The sequence below is a fragment of the Bombus flavifrons genome, chromosome 3 (assembly GCF_040668555.2).
Source record: "Bombus flavifrons isolate JBK064 chromosome 3, iyBomFlav1_principal, whole genome shotgun sequence".
NCBI classification, from domain to species: domain Eukaryota; kingdom Metazoa; phylum Arthropoda; class Insecta; order Hymenoptera; family Apidae; genus Bombus; species Bombus flavifrons.
In genome coordinates, this window is record NC_138444.1 from 2,402,196 (window position 1) to 2,429,148 (window position 26,953).

The 26,953-nt window shown below is 43.2% G+C and overlaps 2 protein-coding genes and 1 long non-coding RNA gene across 11 annotated transcripts in view; 2 read left to right on the plus strand and 1 right to left on the minus strand.

Moving 5' to 3' along the window:
• Nucleotides 1–26,953, plus strand: part of LOC138190152 (short-chain dehydrogenase/reductase family 16C member 6) — a 150,585-nt gene that overhangs the window by 60,237 nt on the left and 63,395 nt on the right. The gene's annotated exons all lie outside the window — the stretch shown is intronic.
• Nucleotides 1–26,953, plus strand: part of NfI (Nuclear factor I) — a 65,269-nt gene that overhangs the window by 18,229 nt on the left and 20,087 nt on the right. For 5 of the 9 annotated variants that reach the window (XM_069132680.1, XM_069132682.1, XM_069132684.1 and 2 more), the window contains 4 exons: nt 14,986–15,177; nt 15,571–15,754; nt 22,899–22,952; nt 23,090–23,188. In XM_069132680.1, the coding sequence (XP_068988781.1) occupies nt 14,986–15,177; nt 15,571–15,754; nt 22,899–22,952; nt 23,090–23,188 (529 nt within the window). The remainder of the gene's footprint in view (nt 1–14,985; nt 15,178–15,570; nt 15,755–22,898; nt 22,953–23,089; nt 23,189–26,953) is intronic. The other 4 variants (XM_069132687.1, XM_069132689.1, XM_069132681.1 and 1 more) reach the window with 3 other exon arrangements.
• LOC138190165 (uncharacterized) lies at nt 20,130–21,542 on the minus strand. The gene is made up of 3 exons (XR_011176211.1): nt 21,240–21,542; nt 20,531–20,709; nt 20,130–20,383 (listed from the first exon to the last, which is right to left on the minus strand). It is a non-coding gene; the product is annotated as an uncharacterized LOC138190165 (long non-coding RNA).

Below are 26,953 nucleotides of genomic sequence, written 5' to 3' on the forward strand. Positions count from 1 at the left end.
GCTCTGGCAACTATCCTCTCCCAACCCCTTCTCTGGTTGGCCGTGTCGGTTAGCTCAGTGTTGTTCGGTATGTGTGTCGGCCCCATTCATCTAACGAGCTCAAGCGGGCTATCGCATCACGATGCACCTCGCACCTCCTCGTCACGAGGAGGTGTATTCCAGTTTACGTTGGGGGGGCTGGGGCTCGATACACAAGCGTGCGCCGACCTCTACACCCGCGACACGGGGGTGTGAGCCTGTTTTCCGCTGCTTGTTAATGTTGGATTATGTGTTTCGGCTTTCGGGTTATTAATTATATCGACGCACCCGCGGCACCAGGGATTATCCGCTTCCTCGACCGCCTCTTCTCTTTTTCGAGCCCCTCTTTCTTTTCATGTTGATTTTGGGACGCCGGCTTGCAAGCGGTGGTGGGACAGAGAGAAGAGGGGCTTAATGAGGTCGATGCACATCGACTGCTGCCGCGAATCGATGAATAAATAAATGGCGCGATGCGGGACAGGACACGCGGAATTTTCGTGTCGTCAAGCTGATTCTCTGGCAGCTTCCTTTTACTATATTTTTTTTAGTCATTACAAATTTAAATATCATTTCTTTCTGAGACTAACGGAACGATACACACGAATATAAAATATAAATGATCTTTAAAGAAAGAAATTATTATATTCGAAAGAGATTATCAATTCGAGTGACAAGTCGATCTGTCGCGGTGAGCGGATTAAACGAATTGTATTTCTCCTCTATACTAAAAATCTTCGTGTCTGATTACTTACACTTACACTTACGTCGTTTATCACTTCAAGTGCTCGATTATCTCAAACAAACGCAGTCGTTTCCTTCATTTCGCACTCTCAGCGTGTTGAAGAAAATAAAACTACATCAACCCTCTCTTCTGTACTTGGTTTCGACCCCCTGGTGTCGGAGCTAGCGGCGTTTAATCGCGCGTGAGACTTTTTACGGGACGTAGCCTGGCCTTTCGGCTGGAGGCTGTGAAGACAAACGATCGTCGAGAAGACGAACCCTTGGCTCGAGGCGTCCTGACGGCAGGCATATCGTTGAGACGCGAAATAATCCACTTCCGCGTTTCTCTCCCCTTTCCATCCGCTCCATGGTTCGCGTTTTATTGCCGGCAAAGCATATCGCGTACGTCTGTGAGAGAGGAGGGAACCCTTTCGCGCGAATATTCTCGAAGGAACGCCGGCCTGAGACGCCGGAAACAATGGCAATAAAATTTTCGCAACGGCTTCGCCTCCCCGACTAACGTCATCCCACGTCCAATCGCTCCACGCGTTTCCTGGGTGCGGGCGGTTTTATAGCCGTGAATCTGCCCCCGTATCGTTTCACTTCCGGGTCGGTGTAATCACGCGCATTGTGATCACAGGGGTCAATGGTGCTCTTTTGTATACCGAGGGGATGTTCTTTTGATGCTGGAGGATTTTCAAAATAAACATTGATTTGACAACATTCCTCGGCTTCTGGTTCGGTGTAATTCTAGATAGAGCTGTTGCATAGGCCAAGGGTTATTCTTTGGGTACTAAGGACTTTTTGAAGCTGTTGAGGTTGGTGTTTGGCGATGGGGAATTCTGGGAATAAATTTTGCTTTCACGAAGTATCTTGTTGAGAACAACGATTGTTGTGTAATTCATGGAGTACTTTCAACCGAGTTGTTTAATTCTCAACTAGTACTAGCTAATGTTACTATATTTTTAATTGCAAGTAAAAATATTTTTTGAACGTTTGGCCTTTTTTGAAGCAAATACAGCATTTAGTAATTTTGCGAACAAGTAAGAGATACTTAAAAGTCGACGCGCAAGCCAACAATCTGATTTGGCGAACTGACTGTCGGGTATACGGAATGGGCAGCAAATTAAGGCTCGGAGGGTGGTAAAGAACTGTGAAATTCATCGCGGCTCGATAAGTCGATTGGATTCGTTAGGCCTCCACTTTGGCCCAATTCCGACAGTTTTACTTTTAAATGAGGCGTAATCGATATCGCGTTTATCCGCATGTCTCCTAATCGACACACCTTGATTTTCTTCGATTTTAGAATCCACTTTAACGGAATATTAGATTCGACACCACATAAGAGTGTCTTTTCCTTCCAAAGAATATTTGCTTCATACCGGAACTTACATCTAAGGTATAAATCTTTCAAATTTCTATTAACTTCTATTAACACTTCATCGTTACCTTATCAACAGTCATACTATTGTCCAAAAATGGTAATTTTACGAAAAATTATAAATTGATTATTTCCAGTCCTAGTTAACTTTTGTAAAAAATAGCAAAAACAATTCGATCGAAAAATGGACACTTAGTTTTCATCGAAGTTTACAACGCTGTCTTACCATTACAACACAATTATCGTCCATTTATCTGTACGCGAAAGTTGTTCGGTACACGTTTCAGAATTTACAGGGCGCCATTTTCGTGTTTCCTACGGTAGCTTCTTCATATTATTGCCACGGATGTCCATTAAATTAGAGTACAATCCGAGGACACCGTTGGCCATTTCCATTGTAGCGGTAACGATAAATAAAAGGGGGTGGAAAGAGGCATGAGGGGGAAAACGCGTTCTCCTCGTTCTAAATAAATCTGTCCGCGGTAGTATTCCCATTCAACGGCGTAAAGATATCCGCGAAAATAAACGAGTAGATCGAAGCAATCTCCCAAGGAGACTGACGCCGGTGTCTGAAAAACGAATGAATTATGCGACCAGAGGAATGTCGTCTCGCAGCCGTACTCAGATTATAAAAGTCGCGAGTTCGTGTTCCTCTTACGGCCTGCATATCAGTTCTTGGAATTGTCCTGGAGAAAATTATTTCTTCCGAGAGCATGATTCTTCTATTTGACGCCAGCTTTTTTTATGATTGAAAGGAGTTGACGTTTCTTCTTAAATCGAGGATGACCTTGTTTCATCTTCCGTTTGGCAAATACACAGCGAACCGAAAGTATTTATTTGTTAACTGTTAAATTGATCTGTTAACCCCTTTTGATTTTCGTCGTGCACGAAGATTGACTGTAATAATAATTTATCTTCTTCGTAATATCCAAACTTACTTTACATTTCCTTCGTTGTTTCTTCTAACGCAGAATGAAGAATTTCTTGGAAACTTCTCAACAAACCTTCCAATATACTTTATCTCCGAAGATTTCCTTTAAGTTCCCCACAGTGCAATCTAATATTGTATAAAATGCCTGCGTATCATCTGCAAGTTTCACCTCAAGTAACGTATCAGAAAGTAAAAATCAAATCAACCTATCCTCGAGACTCGTTTTCCTAAATGGCTTTTCGCAAACCGAACCTCAAACCTCGTTTAGGGGCGGTTTCCCTGCAAAGAAGGGGTCTTGCAAACAAATTAAGCGCGGCATTTCGCGGTGGTGTCTCGAGGAATCCTCGTCGTCTCGCGTAAGTTCAAAGGCCGCGCGGAATGAAGCGCCTCAGGGGTTGAACAAATGGGGAGGATGGGTTAAACTGGGGGTGGCCCGGGATGCCCGATCCTCTACGTAGTTATCATACATATAGGGTGTCTCAGGTCTTTTTTATTTTTACTTTCTTTTATCTTTTTTGGCTCCATTTTACCATTATATTCCGCGATTGAAGATAATGAAAAATGTTATATAGAAATTGATTTCAGATAAAGAAAGAAAATAAAATTCCTGTACATTTAGGCGCGCAATTCTCATTGTCCATAAATATTTTCCTTTATTTTACCAAATGTGTCACAGTGATATAAGAGATGAATGAGGTTGTTAATCGAGTATTTATGAGCGTATTCTTATACAATATTTTCTCTTATTTTTACTCGTACCATATTCTGTCATTATTTTACGCAAAAACCTGGAACACCCTAGTATGTATATACAGATTTATATATACATATATTGAGATAGAAAGAGTAGTAGGAGGGGTTGTAATATTTACAACACTCTATGCAGAGGCCGGAATTGCCTATAAAGAAATCGCGGAGTCGCTTTGTTCGCGTCATAACGTAGTAACGTAAGGGGCCAGCAGCTATACGGTCGGGAAGCATGCCAAATTAATAAATATATTCCAGTCTATCCCAGCCTCTCTCTTTTTCTCCTCTCATCTCCTCTTCCCTTCCTCTTCCCTCCCTCTTCTATGAAGCGCGTGTAGCCATTGCCATCGAGCGTTTGGAAGCGGCCCACCTATGGGCTTCCCATAAATTCTCGATCGACGCGCACCGACCAACTCTCCATCCCTCTATGCTAACCCCTTTTCCTAGCCACGGACACTCGAGCTTTTTCCCCGTCGCGCGTACATGTGCATACGACCACTCCGAGTCTCGATCCTTCGGTTTTGTAATTTATGACACGGCTTCTTCCAGTATCTTGATTTATGGAACTCGAACGAGCTTTTTTCTTTCCGTTTTTATTTTCGAAATTTGGCCATTTTTTCGGATTGGAGTACAGAAGATATTCCGGTGTATCGCGAACGGCTGAGGCTGCTGTTTGGAATACTAAATTTTGAGAGGGTAGTTTGTATGTTTTTATGCGGTTTACGTAGATCGTGATACGCACAATCGTGTGACCATGTACGTGTCGTTAGAGTTTTTGTGCCGTCGATAGACACTATAGATATTTGTCAATCTTTCATTTCTGTACGGTGTGATGTTGTAATTTTGTAAAACGGAATATGAGAGTTCTGGGAGGTTTTCTTGAATGAAATACCTTTTTCTTCCCCTCGGTGGCAGTAGAAAGTTTCTCGTAGCCTTAAATCTCGGCCGAGATTCTCGCGGTAGAAACATCTTTCTTTTTAACTACGAGTGGACGAAGTTTAAGAGCTTGAGTGGACAATTGTCTAGAAGAGTCTCCTTCACACCTTCTTCCCTGACCAAACTACTTTCTTCGTCTTCAAAAAACCATGACGATTCGCAACAACCTTTCACAGTATAAAGATCCAACTACTTAACTTCGTAGATGTACGAACTTCTCGAATATTTCTTTTTAGGAAAAGAGCGTAAAACGTCTGTCGCATCGTGGAACGAATCGATCATTTTGCAACATTTTCAGTTCGCCGGGAATGGACGAGCTTCCTGATGGCAAAGTGGCTCATTTGCCCGCTTAATTCCCGTGACACGCGTTACAACGCGTGTGCACAATTTTGATAGGATAAGCGCGCGTAAACACACAGCGAACAGAGTCGCGACAGCGGCTCGAAACGAGGCCCGAGGCCGAAAAACCGAATCGATACTCGCGCACACGTGCATTCAGGGTGCCTGTCGGTGTTCTCTGCGAGAGAAATCGCTATAGATTACGCTTACCGGGAGGGTGGCCTGAATTTAACCCCGACAGTTAAGCCCTTTGAACCAGCTAGTCGAGATAGAGATATGCGTTTCCATATAGAAGACGTTGATTTAAATGGATATGATTCTTTTGCTTCGAGGAACATTCTAGTAATACTAATAATAATTGCGTTATTGACATTATTGGTATTATTTTATGTTTGCGAGGAAATAAATCGAATGAATTGTACAATTTATTGCCTTAAAAAATTTCGAATAATTTACAAGATACACTAATTTGAAATCAAGACACGTTCAGTACAGTAACATTTCGCAATTTCATGATGCATGACATTTCGGTAAGCGTAGAAGCTCTAGTGCAGATTCGGGACACGTTCCCATCGTGAATCAAAAGCGCGCGTGACCCAGTAGTTCTCGAATAATTCTACTAAATTCTGTCTTTTAAGCCATCATCAAATCCAAAATCTTGATTTCTAAAATTCCAACCTGAAGTTCCAAAATCAAACGTTTGCGTGAAAATCCGATGATGCAGTTCAGAAGAGAATTTCAATGTCATCGAAAAGAAGAAAGCACCGGAGCCAAGTACAAGCGCGTTCGAAAGGAGAGATCGCACGAGGTAGCACGTGGCACGGGAAGTGGCGTGCACATGGCCGACCTAAACTCGCCTCGCCGGCTGCCAAAGATTCGTAAACCCGTAATTCGTACGTAGGGGGCTAGCGTTGTTGATTTGGCGTACGGCGTACGCCAACACAGTCTGGCCACGTGGTTCGACCGAACACGCGCTTTTCTTTTCGCGATCATGCGCCAACCGGCTCCAACCTGGTCGAAAAATTCATCGAACCGCTCTGTTTTCGCGATCCTTCTTTGTCCCGATGGATCTTCGATCTCCTTTATACGCGAGGGAAACGGTGTTTTGACTCTTAACGACTCTGAGAAGGTTCTACGTCTTTTCCGGAACATGGGTTATTCTGATTTGTTTGATTATCCCAATGCAGCCAGTTGCATGATTCAATTTCCATCATTTGTTATTATACGGAACTGAGTTCATTTCAATGGAATTGTAATTTTTTCGGAATTGCATTATATCCTTTGTTTTGTGTCCCTTGTATGGAACGGGCAGATGTGAGTAATTTGCGAAGAGAGATCAATGATCATTTTTGCCGATTTATCCATATTTCGTGAATTGTTTGAAATTTATGCACGCGAATCGAAGGTAAATCGAACAAATTCAACGTCACCGACAAGCTTCTCAAACTCACCCCCATGTTTATTGAATTCTCTATCTATATATGTGATGTAATCCGATAAAAAAGGATTAACGTGCGCAAACGGCTTTTCGAGATAAACGTATTTAAAATTATGCACGCCGTAGAGGTTTATTACCGAGCATCATCGTTTCATCGTGTGCATGAAGGGCTTGGTGAAAACTCGAAAATTCGCTGACAGTAGAAATAGGAGATTTGTCCTTTTTGGCAGAAGCACATCGTATATCAAGAATTTTTCACCTGAAGTTGAATAAACTCCCCTTATTCGCGCAAAAAAGCCCCATAAAATACTTCGTAGACCAGCTCTACCAATTACCACTTTAAAAGAGGTGGCAGATAAGGAGAGTGGCCCGAAAAAAATCGGCAAATACACAGGAATCCTCTCGGTCTGTATGCCTCTAATAACAATAACTTTTACGAAGTAGCCAGGCCAGGCGAGCAAGCCTCTCGAGGCGTCCATTACGTCGCGATATAACGCGTCTCGGCCAGCCCTTGCTTTCTTTTTCTCTCCACCGTCTACCCTCAACCTCCGAGCCACCCACCCTCTGTTTCGCGGTCCAGCAGACTGCGACAATTTGCCGCATAACGATGCCTTCTTTCTTCTCGTAATTGAATCTAAATATTAAAGCTCCGTCGGCTTTGGCGCTGTCCTCCTTGATTTTTCGTTCCTTAACGCACCTCCGGCGGCGTTGGTGGCTGAAGGGGCGACGGAGGATGGCGTCTGCACCCCGACCACTGTCGAAAAGTTTCGAGACCAGCGTCCTCGTTGCCGCGGAGTATCGTTTAGAGCGATTCTCTGCCCAGTGAAATTACACCGTAACGCGTGTTAAAGGGCTTAGCTCGTTCAGAAACTTCCCCCTCTAAACGACTGTCTCTGCCTTGTTTCCAGGGCTTCGTTCGGATTATATTCGACCGCCAGGTACAATTGCCTTGCTTTAGAAAGCAGTTAGACAGAGTATTTGATGATTATTGTTGAGATCGATTCGGGAAATTAAATATGTCCGTTACTCTGTAATTATACGTTACATTCGATTTTTTCATCTGGTTTGTTTGTATTCATTGAGTAATGCAGTATGTACATATAGTTATAGTTCTAGTTATAAATTTAGAAGTCTATGATTACAAGATCATAATTATGCCAAAACGATTTGAGAAGTTTGCAGTCTGTCGTATCTAAAGATGGATACCTGACGTATCACTTGACTGCGAACTTTTACAATTCTTTCCCTGCAGTTACAAATTTATTTAAAGCTATACGTACTAATTATATAAGAGACCGCATCTTATACATACCTTGAAACTGAAAGAAAAATGAAAGCAAATGGTACAAATTAGCTAGGGAACGCTTAAATTAGCGAAATTAAAAAAGATATCTTAGAGCAGAGACGATAGAACGCATTTAGCTAGCAAGACTCCGCTAAAAGACGAACTAATAGAACCTAATCGGAAATAAAGAAACGTTCTCGCAACATCGATCCTCCCTCCCACTCGATTACACAACTCCAATTAACCCCATCTAGGAGACAATCCCTTTCGTTCTTCTCACTCATTCCCCTCCACTCTTTCGTGTACTTGTCTCCTCTCATCCCCTGGCCGTGTTCGCGAGAATGGGAAGACGAAAACGAGCTGACCGTCGGCCGTTAGGCTAAAAATGCAGCCTCCGCTTTATTTCCCGCGCTTGAAAATAGCCTGTGAGCCTCCGCGGCCGTAGTTGCTGCGGCAGCGGTAGTGGGGGCCTGTCGTGGCGGCAGCAGTGGGGGCACGGCAGGACGAGTGGTGGAGGCACGACAGCGAGGGCACCCAGGCATTTTCGAAGTGGGGGTCAGCCCCTACCACGATCCTCTGGGGGCGGCGGCGCCGAGGGAGGGCCGCGCTCACCGTCGACACACTCACACATGGGAATGCATTAACGGTGGATGATGCACATGGGGGTTTTATATAGGGTGACGCCGGTGTAACGCTGTTAGTGTTTGTTATCGCAAGTGGTTCTTGACTTTTCGAAATGGATATGTGATCGAATGGATGATTTTAGGATTGGATAGAGGGAACACCCGATCCATAATTTTGAGAACTTTTTAGATACTTCCCAGGGTTGTTCTTCCATTCGTTTTTGGATTGTTAAGGTAAAGAAGATTTTGCGGCGGATAAAAGTTGTTACAGAAGAACAGGGTAAAGCATTATGTATTACACGGAGGATATAAGGAGATGGTTTTAGCAAACTTCTGTCGCGAACTTCCTACTCCGGTTCCTCGGTTCGCCTTATTTCCCGGATTCAACTTTGGCTGCCTTTTCAGCTTACTTTGCGAGTAGATGCAGTGTTTGAATGAATTGCGCGGATGGTAATTAGATGAATGGGGATTATGAAAGCGATTGTTAAAATGCGATAGAGTTCGTAATATTATCAGAAACTCCTAGATTACTGGTTTAATTTTGAGTCGGATAGAGTAGAAAACTTGTTAATTGAAAATAAAGGGGGAATCTTCTTCTTTATAGGAAAGATGCCCGTTAGAAATAGCTTTGAAGAAAAGTGTTTATCGTTGGTTCATTGAAAGTCGATTAATCTCAGGTCACCCGGTATGCAGGAACGTGCGTACGTTTGCTAAATTCATTCGCGAGAAGTACGACCGTAATACGTAATTTCGGTGTGCGCGAATTCGAGGATGCGCTTACTGCAGCGGGCACACGTACGAGCTCTCGTAATTATGTACGTGGAATTTTAAAAGAACGTACCGGCAATGAAATTAAAAAACACTGCTCTGAAAAAGAAGAGAGAGAGAGAGAGAGAGAGAGAGAGAAAGAGAGGGAGGAAGAAATAAAAAGAACGACGAAATTGCAGAATGATGTTCAGCTTCGTGAAACGTCGGTTTCACGTTTCGTCTACGTTTAGATTGCACAGAAGAGTCTTTGACGAATCACCAATTGAATTGCTCTGACGAATCATTTATTCCGAGCCACCAAACGTGTCGATTTTCATAGCAACTCGTCGATACATTTAGTATCCACCATTTCTTTCTACTTTGAGTTAATTTTTGACATTTTATTTATTTGTACTCATAAGAAGGAATTGCAAACGTTAAAGTCATTTATGTTTGTATGAAGTCTGTATTATGTTCCCTTGCCACTGAACTATAGCGCTATCTTCTTAGAAATTCGAGAGAAATTTGCTCGAGGAAACGCGAGGTTAATCAGTTTCACTTTTAAAAATCTCTCGATTGGCAATCAATTCTTTTAAACTGCTAATCTATTAAAAGCTTCTCGGAAAGCCACTTTTTTCGTCGTAGGATGAAAATCGTTTTCTGTTAAGATGATTCTCTTCCAAAGCTAAACCATTCGATCGCGATACTATATGTAGTGAGATCAAAGCGAATCCCATTTTCACGAGTTGCTGTCGTGATTACGTCGGGCAAAAGGCGAGGCATAACACACGCGTGGGCTTCTTTCGCGTCCGCGGCAGGTATGCGCCGTGTCACACCGTGTCATATATTCGCGCTGCTTGAACCGTGCCACGAAAGCTCGCGGCAAATCCAAAATAAATCGCCGGCAGCTGTTGCGTCCGTATCTTGCTGTTCCTCTAGATACCAGGCGTACATTCTCCAGCAACCCTGCGTTTTTCTTAATAAAACGTTCAAAGATTTAGTCTCGAAATTATATTTCTAAACCGTCCCGTGAAAGTGTCCTGTCATTCTTGAAAAATTACCACGAAAAATATACTCGTTGCTTGGTAAACTGTAAAAGTTATCGACTCAATAATTTATAATTTAACAAATATCATACTTCGCCAGAGCAAGCAAAAGCGTCGGGGATAATTGAAAGATTTTCTTTTAAAATTCTCACAGTACGATCTTGGACCCTCGTAATCGATCGCATCTTATAAAAGCTAAATCGTCTCGAAATCATCAGTCAAGCAGTGATTAATAATACTTATCGTATCGTGAAAGTAACTATTTGACGACAATCGACACGGTGACAGAGGAAAGAATTGCGAGGAAAGACGAAACTGTGAAACGAAAGGAAATCGCGCGTTGGTCCGGAAAACGCGGCAACCTGTTTCCGCTTTGTTCCTTCGATCTTTCGTGAGGGCCTGGTCGCGTGGGGGCGGATGGAAGAACTCGCAACAAGACGTAAAACGGAAATAGAAACGGCTGAGAGCATCGATGCTCTTCCGCGTTCCAACAATCGCGTGGACCAACTTCTTCTACTTCTGTTCTCTCTCCACCTCCTCGTAGAAAACTCGCGTTCTTTCGTTTCCTCTTTCCTTCACTCGGACGGGCTTTGTTTCTCGTTGATATTGCGATTGAAGCTCCCTTACTTCCTCGGGATTACCTCTGGCTGACTGGCCCCCTTTTTAAGCCACTCTGCACGCCACTTCCGTTTCGATGTCGTCCTCGCATTCCCTGGATGTTTGTGCCCGAAATAGCTGCCGCTTTTGTGAATCCTCGGATCTCTTCCTTTCTTCCTTCTCCCCTCCCCTCTTCTCTTCTCTTTCTATAGATATATCTTACAAGGCTGTTATTGTTACGTTGGAGAAACTCCTGGAAAAATCTGACTTGCGCACGATTTTCTTTTTTTCGAGGAACCAGAAGCTGTGAACACCTTTTAGGCACGATTTTTATCGATTCGAGCGGTAGATGAACATCGATGGATTTATGATTTGCATTTAGGGAATATTTTGTTGAATATCGAACCTGAGTCACATTTGCGACTAACTTATGAATTTCGTTAGCCATTCATTACGTGCGAATTTAAGTGCAGATAACGAATGGAATAAAAATTCTTCAGTCAACAAATTATCTGCCGTTGCATAGCTCAGTCGACGAATTTTCTAGCTTTCGGTCCACGGGAACGAAGGGTTTCCCAAAAAGAGAAGCAAATCCAGAAAGAATGGGTTTAGAACGAGTTGTCTCGAATTATCCTGCGACGCTTCCTCAATTTCAAAGAGGGAGAATTCGAAGACGGTCGTCCCGTTTGGAATAATCATGCGAAACGCGACGAACCGTCGGAATTGGAGACAGTCCTTCTCTTCACGGTATTTACGTTCAATTTCACTGAGTCTAATGTAACGAGGGCTCGTTGGCTCTCGAAGTGAGACGAATTCGATTGCTCCGGCCGAAGCTGGATAGGGCCGGCCGGATCGAACGAGCCGTACGTGAATGTGCTACAGAGAGAAGAGCATAAAAATGAACAGCCTCTCCGAGATTTATTTACGCGGAGAAACTTACGACTTTTATTCAATACCTGACTCGTCGAGCCCGAAGAATTCCACGGCGATCGCGATCGACGCGGTAATGCATCGGAGAGATTGCTTCTTACGTATCCCAGAAGATTATATCAACACGTTGCTTAAGTAGATTAGAGTCGTTCGCAGCAACGAATATTCGAGGTAGAACTCTTCTCAGCGTAATATTTCGATCGAACTTGAACGTTGAAAAGATTTTTCTCTTTGCCCGAGAGGCTCATTTATTTCCTGTTAAACTCGATCGAAATACTCTCGACTCTGTTTCGAACCAATTTCCAAACAATCGTGGTAGAAACGGATTGTCGAGCACGTATCGACCGACGCTGGTCAAGAACGGCTGGAATAGCATCGCGAGAAATCGGTGGCGTGAACGAGGTAAACTGCCGCGCCTAGGTGTACATACGCATGTCACGATATACGTGGCCGGTGCGTTCGCAGCCCTCCTTCACACTCGGCATACTTGATCGGGTTTATGCAGGATGCACCGTAACCGCAGCCCAGGTCTCTCCCACAGTTGAGCCGGCCTGCGTGTCCGCGTGACATTTCTGTGCGCGAGACTCTCCGGGACGTGCCTGAAATTTTCTCGTGCGCGAAAAACGCGCTCGCGCGACTACTCGCACTACCGCCTAGACGGTATTAAGGACGCAACGAGCTGGAAAATGTTCGTCGTTCGTAAACGACCGACGTGTTTCTAACGTATATGTAGATCGGCCTCCGATCAGCGTTTGGATTAACGGTGCTCTTATCGATGGGCTTGATTTCGAATTGACAGACTGACTGCAACGCGAATTTTATATATTTTACCTTGGGAACCGGAATAGATTTAAAATACACTACGTTATAACATTTAATTTTTCTAAAATATATATCGTATTTGCTTATTCTTTTCTAACGATGTTATCTAAATCATTCACAAGCGATGATCCATTTAGACCATGAAGTTTATCTCAAGTTGATTTTAAAGAGATTATTGAAACGTAGGGCAGATGAATATGAGTGTACATATATATATAAATTACATTTTTATGTTATACCAATTTTCGGATAAATTCTCATTATAGTTTCCAGATATTACAGAAAATAAATTTTAAGAAACTTGCAATCTATCCGATCCCAAAATTCATCGTTTACCTTTAGAAAACCTGTGCTTTCACACGATACCTCGAGCCAAGAAACATCCTTGGAACAAAATCGCGTAATCATTCCGTATAAAGTCTATCTCCCAGCAAAATCTCGGTTTCATTGGAAATGTCTGGAGGAAAATCTCGTAGGTCGAGGTTTTACCAAGAATCGTCGATGGCCTTTGAGGCACTTGGACGAGGCGGCGCGCGCGTTAGGACGCGCAGCAACGCGGCAGCGGTTTTCTTGTTCCTCGCAAAAGTATCGGAGCTCGCACGTGCGTGGCAGAAAGGGGCTAGGCGGGATAGATCGACGTCGTCGTCGCGTCGATGCATTCCGCGTGCTTTCGACGCATTTCTCAGGGACCTTATGCACCCGCGCGCATTTGCTATTCCACCGGGGGCCGTGGCCGTGAGGTGAATAACAGAAGCGGAGCCGAGGCAGGTCGACGAGCGTGCCCGCCTGCGAGTCGAACGCGACGCGACCAACTTTGTTCGGAGATTTCCACGGTGACTGAAAAACGAGCCTGCCCTAGGCGTAAGCGCTGCCTGGAATTTTATCCGATATACGCGAACAGAGAGAGAGTCTTCGCCTTCCGAGAGAACATTGCGCGGAATTTTAGTTTGTTTTCAAATGAAGACAGTCGGATGAAAAGGAATTTTGACTCCGCAATTCTCGATATTATGATAATCAGCAGTCGTTGTCTTTGGAAATTTTCTGGGAAATCTTATAACGTGTGAACGTTGATATTTCGAAATGTTCTAATAGACGATTTGTGAGCGTTCAATATGGCTTCGTAAGGATTTGTTGTCTTTTTATGTTATCTTTTTATTTCACTTAAAAAAGATTGCCATACTTTAATACGACGATGATAAGTTCTTGAATGGAATTGAAGAGCAACTTTGTTTCTACGCGTTGACGAACAGAAATTAAATGATGTAGGAGTCTATCTGTAGGAGTACGATTGGATTTAGGGGATGCTCTTCGGTGTTGGAATTTGTGTAGAAGCTTCGAAGGTTCGCTTTGTCAAAAGGCAAACGATGACCAGAGTATGTGAAGTTTAGAATAAAAAATTACAGAAAAGATTGCCACTGTTTCAAGTCCTTGCTTTAGGATAATTTATAGCTACGCACTTAAGTTACCGTTAGCTATTCACTACTGTCGCACCGTTTCAAATGCAAAATATGCACAGATTATACATAATTCGTAGTTAGTAATTCTTTGTCTACCGAATTGAAACTGCAGTCCAAACCAAGCTCCGCTATAAATTCGTCGAATAGAAAGAGTTTAAAAGAGTTGTCATATTAAGAATTCGAAGAATATCGGTCCGATATTATTCTAAAAATGTTGAATTGCGAAAGATCGTGACGCGCGGCGATAAAGTCCCTTCCATCGAAAGATGCTAAATTAAAATTGCGAAGGACGAGGACAGAGAGGGTCGCGTGGAACTCGAGGAAGGTCAAGATATCAGAAGGGTGGAGGAGAAGGGGACACATGGGAACGTGCTCCCGCATATCGTTCCGACGAATAGTTTGAGGTCAGCGTTGCTTTGGTCCCGAGCCATCGGACGGAGTTTGTAAACTGGCGGAACTTTCCAGATCAACAGCTGCCTCGACTTACCGATATACACGAGGAACTCCTTTCGAATATGGTTTCTGTAACCAGTTTACGACGATGCGTGCTATACTAGAAAGTCGTTTCTTTTTACGCTTTGAACATAAAAGACAGACAAAGAGTTTACCAGGAGTCCGAATGCCAGTTGACTCTCGGACAGTTATCTTTGTTCTCCTTTATGAAAGATGGGAGCGGAAGTGGGATTGTCTGTCTGCCATGTCCTTTCTATTTTCCTTGCTAACTTACTATGGTCGATGTAAAGTTGATAGAAAATTGGTAAACTGGAAACTGGCTAATATAGCAATATATATATATGCAAATTTATGGAAATCCAAACCTAATTTTTGTATTTAGGAACTAAGGTCGTAAATTTTGAGGAATTTATGTCTCTGAAAGATAGAAAGTTAGAAATTTTATAATATAAATGTTTTAACAGAAGCAAGTTGAACGATATATTCGAACGGAAACAAATTTTTATGGATTACAGAACGAGAAGCTGGAAGTAAAACAGAAATGGGCCTCGCGGCTTTTAGGCAAGTTACGAAAGGATATCACGCAGGAGTACAGGGAAGACTTCGTACTGAGTATCACGGGGAAAAGGCCAGCAATGTGTGTCCTGAGTAATCCTGACCAGAAGGGTAAAATGCGTCGTATCGACTGCCTGCGTCAAGCCGATAAGGTACGTCTGACTATTCCCTTCCCAATCTACTTATTTCTGCTTAAGTTCCGTATGCTATCGAAACTCTTTCGATGAGCATAAAGCAAGGCGACGCTTAATCTACAAAATTAACTAATCATTTATTCATTACACTTTGTATTCAATAATATATTTAATTTATAATTATATTTTTAAATACTTAGTAGTACTATATTTTACTCAAAATTCAATACTTCAATTTTCTAATGAAAAAGTAGTTGAAATTGTCGAATTTCAACGAGTTCGATTTCACATGAAATCGCAAAAGGAGCATGAAAACCACCATGGACCGGAGAAAATCGAATATGGTCCCTGGTGAAGTTCCTGCAGTCAGCTTACAGTCGATAACCCTTGGTCGTCGTCGTTATGTCGCAGGTATGGAGGTTGGACCTAGTAATGGTGATCCTCTTCAAGGCAATTCCGTTGGAGTCGACGGACGGGGAACGGCTGGAGAAGACTGCGGAATGTGCTCAGCCGGGCCTCTGCGTCAACCCCTATCACATCAACGTCTCCGTCCGGGAACTCGATCTCTACCTCGCCAATTTTATCACCAGCCACGGTAAGGGTTCGCCACTATACTCATTCGATTAAGGCGAGACTCTCGACCCCATGAGAGTTTCAAACAGGAAAATCTATTTTCTAGAAATATATCTAGTTCGGTTCTCTCTCGTTCGAATCATCGATAGAGTCGTCTCTTTTCTTACCTTTGCGTAGCTGATTAATCGAATCGATCGGCAGTTTCAGAGACGAACGAATCGTGTCTTATCGTATGTTAGTTATTTGCAACAAATAATCGCAGCTGCTTAACCATCGCAAACAATCTACCCAAAAAATAATCAACTCTACTGCTATTAGCAGTTGCTATTATATTGGTACAAAGAGCTATTAGCTCGTATTTGTTTGACGAGGGGTGCGTACTTTATTTAGAATACATAGATTATTTCATCGGAAAGCGATGTAATGTTGCACCCAAGAAACACGTTAGGTGCTCGAAACGTATGGAACAGTGTAACTTAAAACCCGTTTCTGCCCCCAAACTAAATGTGTTTTAGATCCTTGATCGAACACCAAACAGCAAACCCTCTCCCAAACCATCAATAGTTATTGCCATTCTTGATTCCACCACGAAGTATTGGCTCGACGTGTCGGTTCTCGTTGATCTCATAGAGCAGAATCTAGAGGAAGAGAGGGGCAGGGGAGGGAGAGACAGAGAAGCGGGTGGTGGTCTGAATCGAGCGTGGCGCGTTCATTCACTCGCACATCCGTCCATTCAAAGTGTCCACTCGACTCTCGGCTTCGATTCAAAGTTTCTTGGAACGCTCTGCCAATTTCAACGGCCCCCATACAAGCAGCGACGGGGCTCTGGTTGTTTTCATGGCGCGGGCCTGGGTATCGCGCGCGAGCCCATTCTTCGCTGGCTCGTTTTCCAACCGGTGTCAAGGGGGACAAAGACTCGTAGGAAGAGTACCGGTGATCTATAACGATCTGATTGGCAGACTTTCGCGACCACTCCAAGGATCGTTCTTCAAGAATAGTCGATCTTGTCCAACGTCCAAGGCATCCGGTTGTTTCGCGTTCCATGATCCGATGAATTTAACCCGATACCCTCTGGCCACCTCGGCGCCTTACATCATGGATTCTAGAACGGATTCTACGATGAATAGTATAGAAGTGATTGGTTGTAGAGATAGGAGAAACAGCCCATCGATGGTAGATGCTTGAAAGATTTTCAAGGTTTCCAAGCGGAGATCTAGAGCGTTAGGGTGAGAGGATATTAGGGATGTTTGAGGTTACGCACGTAGTTTAGAAGGTGTGGTTCTCGAATCCTTGGAATGATTGAATACTTCAAAGTGAATATTTAATATATAAAATTCACATCACTTGCAAAATTCATAATTTCCTACTTCCGAAGAGTATCTCGTATCTCTAAATCTTGCAATTGGAGAACCTTTCAATCCCCTGAACTTCCCCCAGGAGAAGCCAATCCTCTTCAACCCCTCTCTTTGAATCGCAAGATTTTCAAAATTTCTAGAAACCCAAATTTTTCTAGTTTCGTTATCGAACCAAGCGACAACCCAAGAGGATCTGATCCCAAAACAAAGTAAGCAAGATAGCAGCAGTTACACGTGGCCCGTTGATCGACGTGCTTCGATCGATGGCAGCTGGCAGGAGGGCCGAGACTGGCGCCCGTCCGCGCTTCTTCTTTCATTCGGTTTCATCGAACTCACTGACTCAGTCGGGAAACACGTAATTTCCGTACGTACGCGCGCGTCCTGGCAGAGCCCAGTTCTCGCCCCGTGACTCGCACACGCTCCGTGTGTTGGCTCCTCGCATCTCTTTCTCTCTTCTTCTTTTTCGCCAGGCTATGAACCCGTGTGGCTCACACACGCCTTGGCAGCCGGCTTTCTAATGTTTACAGCCGCGGTTGACGCAAAAATTGGCCAGGCCTACCGCACACCACCTACGAGAAAGAGAAAAAAACGCTCAGCTGCCAAGACATGGGGTAGGTTAGGCGCTTTCCAGACCGTTCGTCGCCACCTCTGATCGTTTCCTTCTCGTTTCATACTCTGCTGATCGTTTAACCCAGATATACCAGAATCTTCCTCCTACTATTTTTTGAATTGTACGTATTAATTAAGTTTCCCCATTGCTGTTACCCAGTTTTTGAAAGATTCCAGAGTGACCTATTCATCATCTTCCCCAGGCTAGTTGATCATTTAATTTCTCTGCTAATTAATATCAATATCTGATTGAATTGAAGAGAATGATATCAGAAAATGTATATCGATAGAAGGAACATTTTCATTTACGTATAGAGAGAAGATGCTACTGTTTGAAAAAACTATAATATAGGACTGTCGATTCTGGGTCGCTAGTTTTATAAATGTCGCTAATTTCTATTTATATCGTGGAACTGTAGTACTCTACGATATATTCACTAAAATTTATCTAAACCATTTACAAATATAAAATTTATCTAAATGTCCACGAAACTGCTATAAATACTATGTATCTATATGTCAAAGGAAATTATCATAAAAATCTTAGAATAAGAATATTAAATGCGTGCTTTAAGAAATTGAATAGAAATCTATTCGGTGCATTTTCTAGCATTCGGTCATCGTAGTAGAAACTAGTAGTTGCCGTGGTCTAATTAGTATTCGAATCTGTTCTCTTTACTATCTTGTAGTTCCATCTCTTCCTTTCACATTTTTTTAATTGTTAGCTGGTCGCTTAATTCCTTTGGCCTAAGAAGTTTGCTAGACCCGCTTGTTCAAGGCAGATCAGGTTAATCGCTGTTATTTATTCGCATCGAAACTACAAGCACAAAACCCTTTTCGAACTTCACGACCCAATTAATAGTGAAGACTGTCTCGAGCCATGCGAAGATTCGTTCGTTTGGGTTCGCTGCATTTCAGAGTTTCCCAACTTCCTTGAATTCGCCCAAAAAGATTTCGTAGCTCGTTTTTTTATTCTCCTCGTCCTACTTTCAAAACTTCAAGGTCTCGATTAAACTCAAAAAATTCATGCCCTTATTTCTCATAAATCTTTGTGTCTTGAATTAAAGGCATATGTACAGAAGTGTCGAAGAATGCCAGTCGACGGTGCACAGACGACGAACGATCAACATCATAAAAATTCCTGGCCCTCTGTAAATATACACGGCATCACAATAATATAAACTTACTGGCTGGCAAGGCGCGGCGTGGATAGCGAAGGCTCCGCTACTTCGGACCCTTTCGGATTATCCGCCGCGTCGACGTATGCTAAAAGTAGACACTTGCTGCGTTCGTTTCGACTGACCTAATAGACAGTATTATTACAGAAGGGAAGTACATAGCCCGAAACGAGAAGGACCAGGGACGCCTAATATTTCAATTCCACTCGCGTATCTTCGTTGTCATCGCCGTTCGAATGACGGAACGTTTTCTTTCAAACGAAGGAAAAACGACGGTTAAATGGTTGTTGAGCTTATGGTGGATTATCGATGATAGACATGGTAGTTAATTGGTTACGTTGGCAGAAAATAGTTTGTAAAGTTGATAAGAGAATCTTCGCTGGTTTCAGGGTACCAAAAGTGGGGAAAGAAGAGTTTTCAATTAGGTCGATCTTGATTAGCCCGAAGAAAGATATCTTTAGAATAGTCTTCATACTTTATCTGTAGGAAGTTAGATAAAAGAGGTAACTGGAGTCGTCCTCATCTTAAACAATCGTTTCCACTTTCGTGTTTCGTTTGAAAAAGGAAATTCGAAGATCCTGTTTAATCCATTAATCTACATTGAAATCCGCGAATTGAAACTACGGTTAAACAGCAGTGCGGGTACTGGTTTCTTTCAAACTTTCGATCGATCCTTCTGTTAAAGGCGAACTAAGAAGAGAGAGAGAGAAAGAAAAGAAATGAAATTTAACCTAAAGGAGGGAAAGAGGGGGTTGATCGTCGGTGAGACGCTCTGCGTATTAGCCCTAAGAGCTAAATATCGCCCGGCCGGTTGCGTAAGTATCATCGTCTCTTATGAAAGTGTTAGAGAGAGGACAGGTGCCTCGACGCGTGTCGTTCTCGGACACGTCGCATTTTCGCGATGCCTCTACGGCAGACGAGGTCCGTTTTAGACGGGCCGCATCGAAAAGTCGGCAGGAAAAGCCAGGCCGTAAGACTTTGATAATCCGGCAACAGCCGGAATAGACCGGGTGCCCTTCCACCGAGTTTTCAATACGTCCACCAACCATATTTCGCCACGTGGATCCATTATTAATTCTGCTCGCTCTTTAGACAGGTTTTCCATGATAATATAGTCATCTATATCTTCTTCGTTTTTCAAATTTTTTGTAACGGTCCTTAGACGTTATGTTTTATCTCTTGAATCGCAGGTATGAGGGAATTTAAGGATCTTTAGAGTAATATTTTAATATCTGGTCAAACAGCATACCGAAATTACAATAAAGGCTTCATATTTGAAATATCTGCCTCGTGAAAGTAGACAAACCATTTCCAAAATTTCTTTCAAGAATCTTGCTTTCCTATAATATTGAATTCTACAGTAGATTAGTCGCATGTCTCGAACAGAAGAAAATGCCACCCTCTGCATTTTAACTCGGCATAATTTCATTTCCGATTTCAACGGGCCAAACCGCTGCTTTCCCAGATTTATTTCCTTTAACCACTCGCGCCACTTTCATCGTATTATTTCTGCAAACAATGAGAACAGCCCCCGCGTTAAGAAATAAACGGAGTACAAAATAAACCTGGTGAGTCGAGCGAACTTTTTGTCCACTTCCGAGGGAAACGCGTGCGAATACGCGTACTCTTGCATGCGCTCGCGCGTCTCACGCTCACCCTTAAGTTACAGTCGGTGCGCCGTGCACGCGAGCATGTGACCATGCGTGCCGATGTGTGCTCGCTCTATAAATAAATAAGCGACGGACATCTTGTAGCGAGTTCTCTCTCTTTCTTTCTATCTTTCGAATACCGTACTCGCTTATGCGCTTGATTTTCGTTCGTACCTCCACGAATACCTGAAACGAGATATTCACGCACTCGTAATTAGTCCCATCGATCTTTTAATATCGATCTTTTATTCCCTTATTCTGACAAGAATAACGTATATGAAACATGCGCTAAGAAAATTCAAAAGCGAAAGATCTTCCGCGAGAGTTGTAGTCCGTTTGATGAGACGAAATAGAAATTGTAGCCTGTTTGAGAAAATATTTTGGATCACGGAAGGGTGATTTTATTGAAAGGAGGGAGAATGAAATTAGATATTTCAGTAGGGAGAACATTTGTTGTAGATGGTTGAGTATTATGACGTCAGAAACAAATTTTGTCTATTTTTAATAATTCTTGGAAAGGTGGGTTAGATAGCTCATCCTCTATAGTATGGATGGTCAAGGTGGGGATTGTAGTTATTCATGCGCACGATTATAATTAATGCTGATTTATAGTCGCGAATACATCGATATACAAATTTTTAGGACCGTAAATTGAATAAAAAACGAGGAACTATTTGTCTTGACTATCGAATGAATTACTCTGCCAAAGATTAAACCTCAGGAAGATTATGTTACGACGATTTATTCGTTCTTCTTTACTATCTGGTGCACAGTTTTCGAGAAGATTCTCAGAAAAGCCTGTAAAATGGCCGTCCTTGAGGCGTTCCCGTACCGTCGCCGCGAAATTCGCTCGCGCACTCATGGATCACATGGTGTCAACAGATCCGTTCTCTATTATTGTTCCAAGAGCGAGCGTATCTATCGGTGTCTGCTAAAATTTCTGCGTCGCACACACGCACCTGTCGGGCGGTCCACTGGCCGACTAATTTTGCTGTTAGTTCTCTAGAGCCTAGAGGATCCTCTCCGTTCGTCACAGTGTGTCGCAATCGATTCTCGGGAAAACGATCTCGTTGCCCCATTAATGTGCATCCTGAACCAACCGGCTCAAAGACCAGACGTAAAATTAAATCGGCTCGAAACTCGGCTGATTATCCGCAATGAAAAATTCGAAATTTACTCGATCGTAATATCATTTTTCTACCAAATACAAGTTCTGAAGTTTGAAATTATGAGGCGGAAAACATGACGATGGAAGATGGAGAAGCTTTCTTCGATTTGGAGGAAGATATAGAATTTTGCTGTTGAACTAAACCAAAATAGACGCGCATTAAAATCACACGTCTTCTTGTCAGTCGTTTCACCAGATAAATTCTGCGAGCAATGAAAACAACACGATCCGATACTTAGTCAGTCCAATATGTTCCCGTCCAACCTTGAATGTCTACGTTAATTCTGCTTCACCATCGGTTTTCAATTTTCTTCGTCGTTTGACAATTGACGTTCGATTTAAATTTAAACGGTATTCGAACGAATTCTACGATCAAAAATGGAGATTGCTTATCGTGGCGCAGTGTACACCGATATAAGGTTGAGACGCAATTAAAAATAACCTGAGAGTGAACGTATGTTTGTTAACGTCTATTTATAAACGGTCGTTCGTCGGTTTTTCAGCGTTGTCGAGCTGGTTGATCGAGGATGTCGCGACGATTGTGAAACGTTTTTCCGAATTTCCATCCGCGCAGAAGGAATCCATCCTTTCCTCTTCTCTCTCCTTCTCTTTTCCTTACCACGACACTTACACAGACGCACGTATGCATACAGATACAAATACTCTTTCTATCTGTCTCTGTCTCTTTCAAGAAGTCGAACACACGTTCCGGGCTCTCGTGTATTTCGGTGATATGTTGCGTAATGAGATTTGCGTAAGGTACCGCGATATAAAACACCGTGTGACAGCAAAGGTGAGATGGGATGCATCGAGGATACCGTCCTCCCAAATCCGTGTCTGGGGAATCCCAAGTTGGTCGATTCGTCTCGCTGAAATAGCTTACAATGGCGAAATTCTGAAAGGGGCTGATTTTAGCGAAAGAAGAAAGAAAAAGGAGGAGGATAAGATAAAAATGTGGATGTTTTCGCAGACGGAAGGGAGATAGAGATCGTAAAATTCGAAGGTAGATTTTGATAGTTGACTTGACGAAATGAAGGCAAACATGACAATTTGAACAATTTTTCGTTAAGAATCTCTTTAAAGCCGAACAAAGAACACGAATGCACATTAAGAACTGCATAATAAAGTACCCATAGAAATCTGCGGGATCTCGAGAAGATTTGATAATTAATAAAACTAACTTGCAAATCCTCTTCGATTGTTACAGAGGTCCTAAATGGCATCTGCAACGCGAGCAAGGAGGAAGAGAGGCGGCGAAAAGGTAAACGAATAAATATTCCTACAATCCTATGCCAACAACCTTTTTCACTTGGTATTTCGCGAGTTCTCATGTGTCGTCAGTTGGTCAAAATTGCACGAACGAGTAACGTCTTATGGTCGGCTGGGTTCTGTTCCCAGGTGCAGGCTACCACGAACTATATAACGGTGTTGTCTGCAATGACACGATCCTAGCGACAGGTGTCTTCAGCTCCAAGGAGCTCTGGATGCTTTCAAAAGGTACGACGTACGATCCTCTCTTCATCATCTTTTGCATGGACTCTCTATTCGCTGATCTCTGGGATATCGAAAGTCTCCAATCTGTTTAATATGAAAGAAAGGAAAAAGACGATAAGAACGTTTAAAAGAAAGTTCTATTTAGCTTAAAACAATCTTATGGATGCTTTCGAAAGGTAATCAACGAGTCGATATCTAGGAAACCTTTTGAAAGCATCCTTTCGATGATGAAGTAGGAAGGAACTCGCTCCACGATAACGTCCAATATTCACGAAGCTGATTTTCGTGATCGAGCACGTTGTTGGTCGTTCTATCGATGCTGATTTATTAACGTTAGAAACGTTATTCTTAGCCGTGGAACGCGATTCCACTCGACGGTTATCCTTTCGGCATACCTGAGACCACTTCACTCCTCTTTCGCTATCAAGGACCTGATGAACGATTGGCACGTGTTGCATGTGCATCGTGGTGAACGTTCACAGTGCTCTGTTAGTGTAACTCGATCAGGAAGGGATTGTATTCGTTGCGAACGCCACTTGTTAGGCAGTTCGATACCACCCTCAGTTCAGAGAATTTGTAAAATTAAATATAGAATCTAATCCTTTGTCTTTCTCGTAAGAATCGTACTATTCACTCAGCGGAGGATGTTGAAGCTAGTTTCGTGTTCTTTTGCAAAGAATAGCGAAAAGTGAGATAGACAAATAGGTCGTAATTTGGTAGGTCAAGGTTGTCAACGGTCCTCCGAGCGCGTCCCATCGATAGAACAGACGAAACCGAGTGTTATTGCCCGACATTGTCTGCCAATTTCCGTCACGAACATATACAGAAGCCACTGTGCTGCCAGTCTCCCGACTGCTTCTCTATTAGTCACCGATAACCGCACAGCCAAATTTCTCTCGATGCCTGGACCGTCGCAAAAATTCGTCAAATTCCATACGATAAAAGTTGAAATTCAACGTGAAATTCCAAACTCTCCAAAGAGCTAGCTGAAACAGTCTTAAAGTTGCTTGTATCTTTTACATTCCTTCAAACTTCTTCAAACACTCTCCGATCATTACACTCTATCAAAATTCTTGCTTTCCGATTCGATGCAATATCGAGGATTTACCCTAAAAGACAAGGGGAAGTCATCAGTTCATGATTGAAACGATCAAATCGACCGGTGGATCATTCGAATCCATTTTCATCGGATCCTCGCCGAAGGGAGCAGCGTGACACGCATGCACCGCCACTAAATGGAATAATAGGGCAGGGGAGCGCATATTGAGAAGCGGCGCGAGTCTCGAAACGCCTCGACGTATGCATCTGCACTCTTCCACCCTCCTCCTCCTTTTGCCACTCTCTCTCTCCCTCTCTCTCTCTCTCTCTTCCCTTCCCCACACCGCTCCTCGCGTCACCGTGGCAGGAGATTAGTATGCAACCCGGTGTATTAATAGACGGGGAACAATGCTCACGGCCTCAGAGGCTGCTGAGAGAGCCTCGCAGCCTCTCTTTCTCTCGCCTCTACCTCTGCCATCCTCTCTCGCCGGATGAGCCAACTCCCTTCTACCGATCTTTGCAACTCGATCGAACGCCTTTTTTCTAATGTTTCTTGGATTCTGACGAAGAAACATCATGGATAAAACACGTTTGTTTTAGCCCAATTGATCCTAATTTCAGTTGGATTAGGTTCGACGAAGAAGAGCTAGAAGTTTAGGGTTGTTTAAAGAGAATTATGTACTCTTAGATTCTCCAGATCGTGCATTTAATCTCATAACATCCAGAGGGTAGTTTAAATAGTTTAACGCTTTAAGGATGAGTTACGAAGATAGAAAAAGAAGCAATTAGGTTCTTTAAATCGTACGTTTTATTCCACACTATGACAAAACTCTTCTCGTCGTATTATTTTATAGATACACAGGGGATAAGTCGCAAAGAAATAGAAACATTTTCCAATTTAAAAGAACCAAGATTTAGTTCTTTGCGAAACTTCAGCTACAAATCCTCGGAAAGGTTCTTCAGCTCTCGACAAAAGACACGCCACTTTTCCCATTCCCGCACCTTTATAGACCACGTTTCTTGCTAACGCGATCCCAAAGACTCCAAGCAGCTTCGTCCCTCTTTCTATAAACCTACCCCTTCGATCATCGTTTCCCCATCAATCTCAATATCGCGTCAGCCGAGGACACAGGCCACGGGAGAGTTAACCGTCCGACAATACTCACCCCTGACGCCGCCAGCCTAGCGGAGGAATTTTTTTCAAAGTTCGCCAACTGGTCCGGTCCTAGCTCTCGTTCGAAAAAGGCCGGAATCAACGGCGGAGGGAAAAAAAGGAAAAACCGTGAATCAGTGTCCCGACGCCGTGCGCGATTTTCGACGAATTTTTTCCAACCCTCGGATACGTCACCGGTTTTTTGTCAACAATGCACTTGCACACACACGTACACACATAGAAACATGTATGCAGGTGTACGTGTACACGAATCGAGCGGGAAAAAATGGTAGGCCCGCAGGGGGGCAGTATTTCCCAGGCATTTTTCTTCTCTCTCTCCGATGTGAGAGGCGCAGCACGTACGGTGGATAAAAAGGGGCGCAATTTCCGCGGGGGGTGGGAGCCTACCTCGGCTGATGTGAAATAGAGAAGAATATCCTGTCGGTGGTGACGGTCGACGACGTGCAAGATGGAACATAATAGAAACACACCTAGGGGAAGGGGTGAGTTTTAGTGGCGAAGTTCCGATGATTCGAATCGCGGCTACATATATGAAGAGGTAGCGGAATATGGACACGATGGTGATTTGCTTCTTTTAAAATCGCCTCAACGTCTAATTGCCACATACGCGCGAATTATCTTTATCGGAGAAATTAAACCACAGGCTGTTGAAACTTTCTCTGATAATGTAAAACCTTACGATTACACCCGTGCATAACAGTCTCATAAAATAAATAAAATACGAAGTGCAATATATGTATATAAGATTCGATGCTGAGAAAGGAAAAAGAAGAGAAATCAGACAACCACATTATCCTCTAGAATCCCGAGATTCCATTTCCTCCTAAATAATTACCAGTATCAATAGAGTTCCATAATTCCAGCTTCATAGTTAGCATGAAAGCAACTATGTCTATGGTATCTTGCCCGCTGTTTCCGCTATTCAAACTAGAAAACCAGTAGACCGGGGCCTATATCCAGATGGAAATTCATCGCGTGGCGTGAATTACCGAAGAACACAGAAGATATTGCATGCGAGGAGCCGGTGGACACCGGTCGCGAAATCGGTCGCAGGTTTACGAGCAGGTCGCTTACACAAGATGCAAATTCCACGGCAGTAGCTCAACCTAATTGGTCGTTGACCGTCGAGCAACGGGGAGATCCCTATATTTACGCGTCGCCAACTGCGACAAACTGGAATCCTATTATTTTACGGCGGCGCTGATTCAGCGCAACGTGTAACTGGAGCGTATTCTAATGGCCGGCACCACGATTAATTAACCGATCCCACCGCCACCATCGTCCCTCTCTCTCTCTCTCTCTCTCTCCCTGCCTCCCTCTTCGTCCCTCCTTGGAACACGATTGTGTTTACGCGAACAACGAGACGATAGTTCTCTCTCGGACTTGTGCCCTTTCGACTTCTCGACAACACGATTTAGGGAGGAATCGACAGATAATTGGAGGTATTAATCGTCGATGGGAACGTTTGATTGGTCGTCGGGTCTTGGTAAGGATTAAACGGGATTGTTTTCGGTAAGGTACACTGGATAAATCGTCGACGTGGAGCGAGTTCGTGC